At 35.6% G+C, this 12,091-nt stretch overlaps 1 protein-coding gene across 2 annotated transcripts in view; it reads left to right on the top strand.

The window, feature by feature from the left end:
• The window catches only part of XRN1 (5'-3' exoribonuclease 1), a gene marked incomplete at its 5' end in the record, with an annotated part of 94,932 nt that overhangs the window by 1,172 nt on the left and 81,669 nt on the right, over positions 1 to 12,091 (top strand). For both annotated transcript variants that reach the window (XM_079704674.1, XM_079704675.1), the window contains 4 exons: positions 6,533 to 6,765; positions 10,491 to 10,588; positions 11,768 to 11,877; positions 11,966 to 12,076. In XM_079704674.1, coding sequence (XP_079560800.1) covers positions 6,533 to 6,765; positions 10,491 to 10,588; positions 11,768 to 11,877; positions 11,966 to 12,076 — 552 coding nt within the window. The remainder of the gene's footprint in view (positions 1 to 6,532; positions 6,766 to 10,490; positions 10,589 to 11,767; positions 11,878 to 11,965; positions 12,077 to 12,091) is intronic.

Below are 12,091 nucleotides of genomic sequence, written 5' to 3'. Positions count from 1 at the left end.
CATGGAGGGAAATAATACAGTGAACACCATCATGCTGTCTATTAAATTATGGTTTATTATTTTTAAAAAGTACTGTAAGCATGAAGATGAGGTTAAACTTCTGGAAAGGCTTCTTTGTTGTGGATTCCAGTCAGGTTTGGTATATGAGGAAAAGCTTACCAAAAATTCCAGAATGGTGGTTTGTCTTTAATTTATTTGAAGCATGGGTTGAATTAGATTTAGGGAAACATTTCTTTCCAGAGAAGAGGATAAAAATGGTGACAACTAACTTAGGCTTTTCCTGGATTCTTTACTCAAACATTTGAGTACCTGCCATGCATCAGGCACTTTATTTCTAAATTGAAAAATTCAGACTAACTTGACAATGCACAATCTGTTCAGTAATATTTTTACTCTCTACTCTTTGGCACAGAATTTGGTTTGGCGTAAGGATCTTGGATTTTCTCCATCTTGAGGAATTTTGTTACTGAACAAAAATGATGCCTTTAAGGCAATTTTATGACACGAACACTAACAATAGGTTTAAAACTTGGTTCATCAAAGTGATGTCTTTCAAAAAGCAATCACCAGCTACTCTCTCAAGCAGTACTTAAAAGATGGTAGTGCCTAAGCCACAGCAGTTCAAAAGCTAGTCCTTGGGGGAAGGGACTGGATGGAGGGGTAGGTTCTGGGAAGATGGTGGCAGTGGTGACATAGCATAGTTTTTGGTTTCTCTGAATCCTCATTTGAAAACAAAGAGAAACTAGATAGCTAAATTTAAAATCCATAGGACAGTTACAACAAAACCATGTGACAGGGTATCCCCATGAACCCCAAGATACAATTTGGTGGGGACAGACTACCCGATAGCCTCTAGACCCAGTTGGTATTGGCATGTGTGCAAGAGGAAGAAGGCGAAATGGGGCAACAGCTGATGAACCTGAGAGCAGAACTCCAGAATATTCACTGAGACTCTACAGGCCTATTAGATAGCAGTAGCTGTAACGGGGGGTTTTTAAAGGGCAGGAGCAGTCTAACTCCTGTGAACCCTCAAAACTGACTTGCCAAGGTGCCATTCTAAGGCAGAGCCCACCCTAAGGAGAAACTGCTGGGAGTGAAATAAAATTTTATCAGGAAAGGGACAAGAGAGATAAGAAGGTCAAGATAAAAGTGGGGGAGGGTTACAGAGTCAAGAAATCTTAGAAAACAAACCAGACAAGCCACCATATTTTTTAATACTACCCCAAAATAGCAGAAGAGGGAGCTTTGTAAAGTTAAAGCTTTCCTGGACCCCTCCTCATTCCAAAAGTTCGGGAAAATTAAATTTACATAAAAATGAATGATAGAAAAATGTCAAGGTCAAATAGTATACAAAGTTATTATGGGGGAAAAGGGGAACAAAATAATATTCATACAGACAATAAAAGCTTGCAATAAAAACATTCACACATAACAGACCAAAACTATAATCTACTATTTCAGAATGAGCTAAAAGGCACTAAGAAAATAAGACATGAAAGAACAACATATATCAATTACAAAAACTCAGGAATAAGGTGACAGAACCTAAAGAAAATTAGACATAAATGGCAAAATCACGCCAGAAGTGAAGCCTAAAGTAGTAGCAAGGCAAAAACAAATGATGCCATAAGAAAAAAATAGAAGGTGGAAATAAGATAAAATTTTAAAAGATAAAAAGGTTCAAAGCAATATAACAGAACAAATACTAAAACTATAATTAAAGAAACCTTTCCTGAAATTTAAAAAAAAAAAACATTGAAGCCATGTACCCAAGAATGTTGACTCAGATGACCAACATCAAGACATGTTCTAGTTAAATTCATGGACTTAAAGAAAAAGAGAAAAAACTTTCGTCACCTACAAGAAAGGAACATATGACTTGTAAGGGAAAGAAAATCAGGTTCCCATCATAGTTTTTCACAGTAGTGCTTTATGCCAGAAGAAAATGGAGTAACATAAAGATACTCAACTGACTTTTAAGTATAAACGATAAGCTGGTCAAATGATCAGTGTAGGAGAAGTCAGGCAATATTGTTCCTTTGAGCACTTTCTTGAGGAATCTGCTAGAGAATGAGCTTCAGACAATCAAAAGGACTGGGGAAATATCAACATAAATACCAGTGGTGAACATTAAATATAATTTCCTGTAGAACAAAAAATAAGAGTGAAGAGAGAGAAAGTTTAGTATATGATGGCTATGTGTTCTGACAATGTTTAGATAGCACAACTATAAAATAAATGCGAGTAAGAGAGAATGGGGAAAAGTTATGCAAAAAAAATTATATTCCCATTAATCATATTAGTGGTAATATTAATATTGTTTTTCTGAAACTCATGTGTGTGATATGATAAATACCTAATTAAAGGGTATTTTAATTCTTTCATCTCTAATAACCAAGATTCTTGATGTGTAAGAAAGCAGTTACCGATGTAATAGAGAAAATGTCAAGTAAAAGCTCTATAGTCTAGAATTTGAATTGAAAGTATCAGTATAATCTTATGAAACGCACGTGTGCGTGCACGCACACACACACACACACACACACACACACGTGTAAATTTCCTAGCTCTTTCTGATCACAGTAAAGGCCTAGAAACAATGACCAATCCAGTAGCAGTTGCATTCGTAGTGCCTAAATTATGGTTTTGAAATACCATTATTCATCAAAAGAAATCAGGATTTCATGGAGAAATGACTGATTCTAGGTCAGAGTCAGGAAGTATTCTAGATGAGCCTGAAAACTTTTGTCATATCATATAGCAGGACCGCTACTAAAGACTACTAGGAACATCTCAAAGGATTGAAGAGATAACTGGAAGAGGCTTGGAATCGCCCCAAATGGGACAATTTGATCTTCAATAATGATAATAATGATAATCCAGTGGATTAAAACCCATCAAATATGCTTAAATCCTTGAGTTTACAATGGTACTTTAAAAAAAGGGTCCCCTTCCAAAGGTGATAGACACAGTTCCCAATTTTGAAAACCTTTCCTGTACCACTGGGTAACCAAGGGGCAGAATGATCCCCTTTATAAAAGTATTACAATTAGTAAAAAAAGAAGTGATAGAATATCACCATTTTGCAACCTCAAATAAGTTAATAGAAATAGGCATTAAGCACCAATGGCTGGTAATACTAGAAAAAAGAAAGGTGACACAAACAAATAGTAGAGCTTAACTCTATTCCTATTTTAGAGAATTCTTGACATGGATAGTGTATACAAGACTTATACTGGTGTTTGAATGTGTACACACCTAGAACTATTTTTGATGCCTAGTTCAAGTGGTCCAGTAGTTTGGTAGAAGTAAATTATGACTAAAAAATTATAGTTATTTCATAAATCTGTTTTGAATATAAAAGTTATGTACCATAGGATCGAAAAATATGGAGATATATAATATTTTGTGCTGTCTTTCTGTTAACATATTTCTTGTTCAGTGAAGGCTTGGGAGTGTAAGGAGTTAAATAAGTAAATAGGGAGAAAGAAAGGAAGGAAAGGAGAGGGAGGAGGGACGAAACCAAGCAAAACATTATTTTTTTAAAAAAGCACTTTCCTTAAAGTTGAGGACAATAGACTAGACCAGAATGTGGAAATTACAGAAAGATTATAAAATACCAAACAAACAAAAAACAAAGCCTAATACAGAAAATCCAAGGGGAAGTTGCACGTCTACTATATGCTTACTCGATGTCCTAGGTTACTGGAGGTAGATGGGGGAAAGAATTAAACCCTCTGACCAGTAACATTTACCATTCTAAGAAACCACAGATTGCCCATACACTATGGTCCAGTTTCTATGCAGATACACATGTAGATAAATATTTTCAATAAGTGGGATAATAGTTTACCTGCTGTTTTATAACCTACTTTTGTCACTTGACCATATGTATTATGTACATTATCCCATGCCAAATATGAGTCTATATCATAATTTGTAATTGCTTTGTAGTATTCCCTTGTGTGGATGTACCATTATCAGTTTTCTTTATTATTAGGCATTGTTTTCATTTTTTATCTTTTCTTTTAACTTTTTTATTTTATATTGGAGTATAGTTGATTAACAATGTTGTGTTAGTTTCAGGTGTACAGCAAAGTGCTTCAGTTACACATATATTGACATGTATCCTTTTTCAAATTCTTTTGCCATTTAAGTTGTTACATAATATAATTTTTTATCTTTTCCGAACAATACTTCCATGAATAATCTTGTACTTATGTCTTTGTGCACATTTCTGATTATTTCTCAGGATAAATTTCCAATAGTAGAAGTCCTGGGTCACAGATTTGCACATACACACACACACACACACACACACACACACACACACACATACAAGATGTGCACACCTCAAATTTTGATATATATTTTCATATTAGTTACACCAGTTTATGTTCCCATCCCAGACTATTGGGTATATGTCTGTGCCACCTCTCTCCTTTTTAGCCCTGTGACTTTCCTCTAATATAAAATGGGGAATCTAAATATCTCTCTTTTAAGATTGTTACCATAATTAAGTGAGAGAATGAATGTAAGTGTTTAGCCCAATGTTTGGCACCTAATAAGTGCTTAATAAATGCCAGCTATTGCTTTTAATAACATGAAATATGCATTTCTCCAAATCCTTACCAGTATTGGGTGACATCCATCTTTCTAATCTTTGCTAACATGATGGGGAAAATGATGTATCATTTTAATTAGAAATTTGGGAATGTTGAACATTTTTTTCATATCATTTAGACTTTTGTGTTACTTCTTTTGAATTGCTTTGCATTTTCCATACTTACTTTTAACATATGCCCTTTTTCTTACTTGATATTTGAGGGTTGTTTTGTACATTAGGAATGTTGACTTGGTCCTAATTTGCAAGTATTTTCCTGCATTTTGTCATTTTCAGTTGGGCTTGTTTATGGAACTTTTTTTCCCTACAAGATTTTAAAAATACATTTTTAGGTAGCCAACTCCATCATTTGTTTGATTTATGATTTCTAACTTTCCCCACCTGAAAATTGCCAAAATATTTGTATATAATTTTTTTACTTACATTTCTCACATTAAAATTTCTAATCCTTCTGGAATTTATTTTGTTATAAGGTGAAATACAGTTTTGTTTCCAGATAGTTACCTAGGTGCCCCATCCCTGTCTTTCACTGATTTGAAATGTCTCTTATATACTAAATTTCTGTGTACACTTGGACTACTTCTGAACTATTTGGTTTAATTAAACAGTCTATTCTATAATTTAAAATATCATATAGGGCAGGTTTTCCTTCATTACTCTCCCTTTAATATGCTCCCTTACATGTTTATTCTCCTAAGGAAACGTTGTAATCATTTTGTAAAGTACCCCCACCCCCTCAAAAAAAAATCACATTGAGATTTTGATTGAGGTTTTTAGATTTCTTGAAATAAACAGTAAATCTTGAATGTACATTTCAAACCTCATGATCACAGTTGTCATTTCATTCGAGTCTAATACTCACTAAGGGCATTTAAATTTTTTTTACTTAGTACAATCCTATGTAAATAGGTGTTTTATAAATTAATTTTTATGGTGTTCATTGATTCAAAGACCAAAACTTTTCACTCCTAAAACTCAAAGGCATGTTTTTTCCTCAATAACAGGAAAATGTATTGTTACCTATGCATATGGTAAAATTTGAATAATTGTTTCAGAGATAGTTTTCATTAAGTTTATACAAAATGCCCATTATGTTTTTATGTTTGAAAATTCAAAATACTTTTCTTCAATTAGTATGTAAGGCAGACTACTCTCAGATCGCTTAATTACGCTAGATATTAAGTTGTGCCCATTTTAGTTCCTTGTTAGTTTATATTTGTTTCAGTAGTGTTCCCATTACTTGTTCACAGACATTTAAATAGAGGAAACGTCAATCAGAGTCAGAACCATGAAGGCCTTTCTATAAAAGTAGATGCCTGTTAGCCAAAGTTTAGAAATTATTTAATCCACCTATAAAAAACAAATCAGTTTTCAAAGTTTCCTAAATTTCTTGGCATAATCTAAGCTTTTTAAGTTAATATAACCAAATTAGTGATTCTGTTTCAGTGAAACCAGATATTACAATAAGGTTTTAAATCACTTGTAAAACCTTTTAATGACCATGTACAAATAGCCTTTTGATATAAATGGGCATTATGTTACTCATTTATAGAGGAAATTGAGGTTTTGCGGAGTTAATGTCAAATTGTAGGAAGAAAGGAAGCTAATATTTTGAGTACCAAATCAACCAAGAGCTTTATTTGGTGTTTTCTCAGGTTATCTTATTTTAAATAAGTAGATAATTTCCTGACAGTAAATGTGATCAAGCTTTTGGTGCATAATGTAACCACATAATATGTCTCCATCTTACTTATTCCTCCTGTTTGTTTACTTTCTTTATTCAATTGTGATTGTTTACTCAGTTTTTATATAATAAGAATAAGCCCCTATATCCTGCTTTTGATCAGATGTCTAGGTATCTGTGTTTGATTATAATAATGATCTTGATCATTTTTCTTTGTTTTTTAGATTCCTGAATTTGATAACTTATACCTGGATATGAATGGAATTATACATCAATGTTCCCATCCTAACGATGATGATGTTCACTTCAGAATTTCAGATGATAAAATCTTTACTGATATTTTTCACTACTTGGAGGTGTTGTTTCGCATTATTAAACCTAGGAAAGTGTTCTTCATGGCCGTTGACGGTGTGGCTCCTCGAGCAAAGATGAACCAGCAGCGTGGGAGGCGTTTTAGGTAAAACATTTATGGTTTATTTTAGAATACTACTTAGATTAATAAAATATATTACTTCAAAGGTAATTGACTTAACACAGTGCATCTCCCATTCACGTTTCTTTTCTGCTTAAATTTCCCCCCAGAAGTGGAAGTATCTCAGACTTACAATGTCATGGTTTTTTGTTTTTTTGTTTTTTTGTTTTTTTGTTTTGCGGTACGTGGGCCTCTCACTGCTGTGGCCTCTCCCGTTGCGGAGCACAGGCTCCGGACGCACAGGCCCAGCGGCCATGGCTCACAGGCCCAGCCGCTCTGCGGCATGTGGGATCTTCGCGGACCGGGGCACGAACCCATGTCCCCTGCATCGGCAGGCGGACTCTCAACCACTGCGCCACCAGGGAAGCCCCAATGTCATGTTTTATCAATCAAATAAATAGGAATTCAAATGAGGTGTCATTTCTCAACGTATATGATGGGTTGTATAAAGTTACTCTGTTGTTCTCTGTCACAAATTTTTCAGACTTCCTAAAACTTGGTAATTTGGAAATGGTAGTAGTAGAGAAAGTTCCTAGAGTATTTCGTCCTGAGCTGTGGAACTGCAGAATGAACTGAGAGATTGTTCTAATGAGAATATCACTGACATTTAATTTGACCCTGGGCTAGATGCTGACCCTGCTTGAACATGGGTCCCCACGGGGTAGAAAGGCAAATGAGATTAGAAGGGGATGGATAGAGTATGAGAAGAGAACTGAGTTAGGACACTCGAGATATAATCAGCCCAGTGTATGGGTAGTAGGAGAAGCAAAAGGTTGAAAAGGAGTTGTATACAGAGAGAGGATTTTGAAGTCAAAATCCTGGACCTGTGGAATATTTCTAAATAACAATGAAAACATGCAGTGTCCTTGTTATGAGTAACAGGAGTAAAGTTAAGAGGGTTGTTGGAACTGAAGGAAAGAAACCCTGAGTCTAGTGAGTTTGATAGGTCATTAGCCTAGTAGATCCTTTCCTTTCATCACAATGGCAGGTAAAGAAGTAGAAAGGGCACCTATGAATCAGATGTGGAAATCATCAAGGAAGGTGGGAGAGTACCTTGGAGAAGGCTAGCAGTGAGAACAGGAAGAGGATGGTAAACTCTACTAATGTAAATATCAAAAGAGAAAAGATACTGAAGATACTGAAGGACTGTGAAATCCTTTAACACAAGGGCCATCTCTTACTGAAATTTAAATTCTCAAGTACCACCCAAGACTTACTTAATCTGAACCTCTAAAAACTAGGCCCTGGAAACTATGTTTACCAGATTCCCCTGGTATTTGTTAAACTAGTTTTGGGGCGCTGCTGGGCTAGAAAATCTAGTGTTGAGAAAGGGTTATATAAGCCCACTGTATCAGTCAGTTGCAGGTAATAGAAATTTAACTATTCTGAGCAGAAAGAAATATAACACAGAGAATTGGGTGCTTATAAAAATCATTGTAAAAGCCAGAAGGTTGTGCATTTAGGTTAGCCTTTAAGAATGACTTCCAGAACTACACCATAGAACTCACCCACTGATGGCATCACTACTGCAACATTCAGGAAGGTGAGAGGAGTTCACAGGCCCTGACCAGAGCAGGTAGTTCTAGGAATTTATTCCTTTAGCTCTGATCCCGAGATTAAGAAGCGAAGTCATATCCAGAAGCCTAGCTGCAGGGAAACCTGAGAGTTTAATTTTTTTATAGCTTTCTTCCAACCTCTCCAGTATCAGAAGACAGGCTAGGAGAGAGGAATGGGCGTCGAGGGCCAGTTGACCCTAACCACCACAGGCGTTCGCTCGGTACTGTGGCGGCATCGAGTGTGCCATGTTTCCCCCAGATCCCCCAGTCAGCTTTTCCTCATTCTCCACAGCGACTGTTGTCTTCACTCATAATCTTTAATCCTAATCACTTCGCATCTCTGCCATCTTTTAAATCTGCTGCCATCTGTCTCTCATCCCCACCGTGCCACTGAAACTTCCTTACATTATTAATAGACTCCTTAAAGGGGCTAAATCTAGAGAATAATTCTGTCTTTATATTACTTCATTTATCTCTGGTGTTTAGCAGTGTTGACCATTATTTCTTTCTTGAACTTCCTTCCCATGACCTTCAGGTAACTATACTCTGTGACCGGGGATTGAACCCGGGCCCCGGCAGTGGAAGTGCCAAGTTCTAACCACTGTACACCAGGGAATTCTTTCTGACTGTACCTTCTTAATCTCCTTGTTATATTCTCTTCCTCTGCTTTGTCTCAAAATTGATGTTTCTTAAGGTTCTATGCTGGGTCCTGAGACATCTTATCCAATGACTTTAAGTACTGAATCTGTACTGATGACTCCCAAACTTATCTTTCTGGTGGCTATCTCTTTCCAGAGCTTGTATACATCCAAATGCCTGCTAACTGCCTCCTCTGGATACCATAGATACATTTCAGGCTTAACATATTCGGAACTGAACTCATCTTTGCCTCAAACCTGCCTTCCTCCTATGTTTCCTGTTTTCCGTGAATGATAACATCATGTAACTAGCTGCTCAGCTCCAAAGTCGAAGAGTAATTGGACTCCTCCCTCTTCCTTATTCCTCACCTCTAAGTCATATCTACTTACTTCTTTTCATCTTTACTGCTACTAGGCCACCGTAATCTTCTACCTAGATTACTTTAATAGTTTTACCTTGCCCCTGTCGCAAGCATTCTCTGTATTGCAGCTACATTAGACATTATGGCTGTTTAATTTCTATCTCTCCACTAGAGTGTAAACTCCGAGAAGAGGAATCATTTCTTTTTTGTTGTATCCCAAGAACTTGTCACATAATAACACTGAATAATCACTTCTTCAGTCAAAAATGGAAGGGGAGAAAAGAGGAAAGAATGGCTTCCATTGGAGAGATTACAAATGAGTTGATATCTTCAGAGTTTCTGTTATATTGAAGAGGTTGGTAAGAGAGAGAGGTTAAATACGAAGAAGAGTTTATTTATCGCAGAAATAGAATTCCACAGGGCACAGTAGATAGAGCTAGTAACAGGGCTGTAGAAAATGTACATAAAGCAGGACTTCCTAACTTGTATGCCATGTGGCATATTTGTGTGCCACACATGGGTTACTGGAGAAGCCAGATTGGAATTGGGATGCCAGTATTCAGACCTGTGTCTATCGGACTCTAAAAATCATGTTCTTCTTAGTAAATCCTGTTACCTCAAAAATGAGATCATTTTGGCTACTGATGTCATGAATGTTATTAGGCTTTCACTTTAGATGTTTTCATGAGGAAACCCAAAGATAGACATTACAATTTTATAATTATTTTTATATAATATTCTTAGGGATCATTTTAATGATGCACTTCTTATTTGATATTATTAAATATAGTGTGTATAATGAATGTTTATGCTATACTCTTGAAATTATTTCTAGAACTAATATGCTGTATATTTGTGATTAGAAAAGAATTACTTTATAATAAGTATTTGTAACATTCTTTGTCAGTTTTATACTGTTATCATGTTCTACTTCTATAGTCCCTAGCTGAAAAACTCAATTCTTTAAATAAAAAGAAACAATTCTGAGGCTCATCTTTATTGATTATAGACATTTCAAAACTTATATGTTTTGAACTTAAAATTGATGAATTAGTATTTTAGTTACAAAAGCTTCTAAATAACCGTTTACTTTATGTAGAGATCTCTGTTTTTTCCAGAAAGTTGAGCACTTCTTTTCCCCCTTAACATTTAAGGTCAGCAAAGGAGGCAGAAGACAAAATTAAAAAGGCAATAGAAAAAGGAGAAACTCTTCCTACAGAGGCCAGATTTGATTCCAACTGCATTACACCAGGTAAATTCATTGAGAGAAAAATTCTGGCAGATTTAAAATGTAAATGTAAATTTACCTCTCCTTTCTAACCTCTATTTATTTTGTCCTTAGGATTCTATTTGCTGTATTTTCCCAGTTATGTCTCTTCATGAGATGGTTTGCTCACCTTGGTCATAAATGCCCCTATGGAGACCCACTGTAGGGATTTACAGATGCTGATAAGGGCACCTATGGACAGGACTCTCCCAGAAGCACAGAATTCCTGACCTAGAAGGAACTTACAAGATCAGTCCTACTCCTGCCATTTATTTGTATGAAAGCTGACTCAGTGAGGTTGTGGTTCACCCAAGTTCATAGAGCTAGCTTGTTGTATTCAGGAGAAGAAACCCATTTTCCTCGTCTAGAGTGCTTGCTCTTCTTCTCAGAGGCTGCTAAGATTTCTGTGACTTTAAGGAAGAATTAATTTATCAGTATTACAAGTTTAATCTTATATGCAACAGCACAGTCTGCCCTTCCTAGAGTTTTGTCTTAACATCATTATAATCCTTTACATTGAAAAAAAATCTTATAATCGTACTTTCTCATTAATTTTTACTATGGTAGTTTTCTCTTTCATTAAGTCCCCTAATGACACACTGTCCAATTTAATAACCAGTTTTATCGTTATACAGTTTAAGACTGTGTTGCCTTTGACTATTGACTATCTGGGCTTTTCCTGAAACATAATCATTGTAGACTCAGTTTCAAGATTAATAGTAATTTTTCAGGTTAAAAATAGTAATGATAATAGTTGTTGTTATTGGCAACCTTATTGAAGCTACATGCCTTAAAAAAAAACATAGAACTTCAGAATCCAGCAGAGAAATAGAAGATTGAAGTTTGTTGGAGTGTTGAAACCCTGCCCTTGTGTGAAAATATTTGAAGCATAGTCCTGAGGCAGCAGTAACATTCTTTGAATTTCCCCATCTTTCATTAACTTCATTTTAAGGTGCCTGGTAAAATTGGAAATAGTTGTGATATTTGCTTGGGAACAATACAACATTACTCCCTTTTCAAGATAAGCAAGAGAGCTTTCAACCTCCTTGGGAGATCTTATACCTAGCTATTCCCTGGATACCCAGATCCAATTTCATGTTGTCACTGGGAACTCACTGTTTTTATATCTCTCATACTAAATTTTTAAAAACCTTTTATTTTTAGGGACTGAATTCATGGCCAGGTTACACGAACATCTGAAATATTTTGTAAATATGAAAATTTCTACAGACAAGTCGTGGCAAGGAGTTACCATCTATTTCTCAGGCCATGAGGTTATTATCTTATTTTATTTAAAGAGTTTTTTAAATTTAATCTTGAGAAACATAGCATATTACCACATTTTTTTAACATTATATTTAGACCCCTGGAGAAGGAGAACATAAAATCATGGAATTTATCAGATCCGAGAAGGCAAAGCCAGATCATGATCCAAACACCAGACACTGTCTTTATGGCTTAGATGCTGACTTGGTAGGTATAATGTTT

This window comes from Hyperoodon ampullatus (genome assembly GCF_949752795.1).
Source record: "Hyperoodon ampullatus genome assembly, chromosome: 5".
Classification (NCBI taxonomy): Eukaryota; Metazoa; Chordata; class Mammalia; order Artiodactyla; family Ziphiidae; genus Hyperoodon; species Hyperoodon ampullatus.
This window is presented reverse-complemented; position numbering and strand designations above follow the sequence as displayed.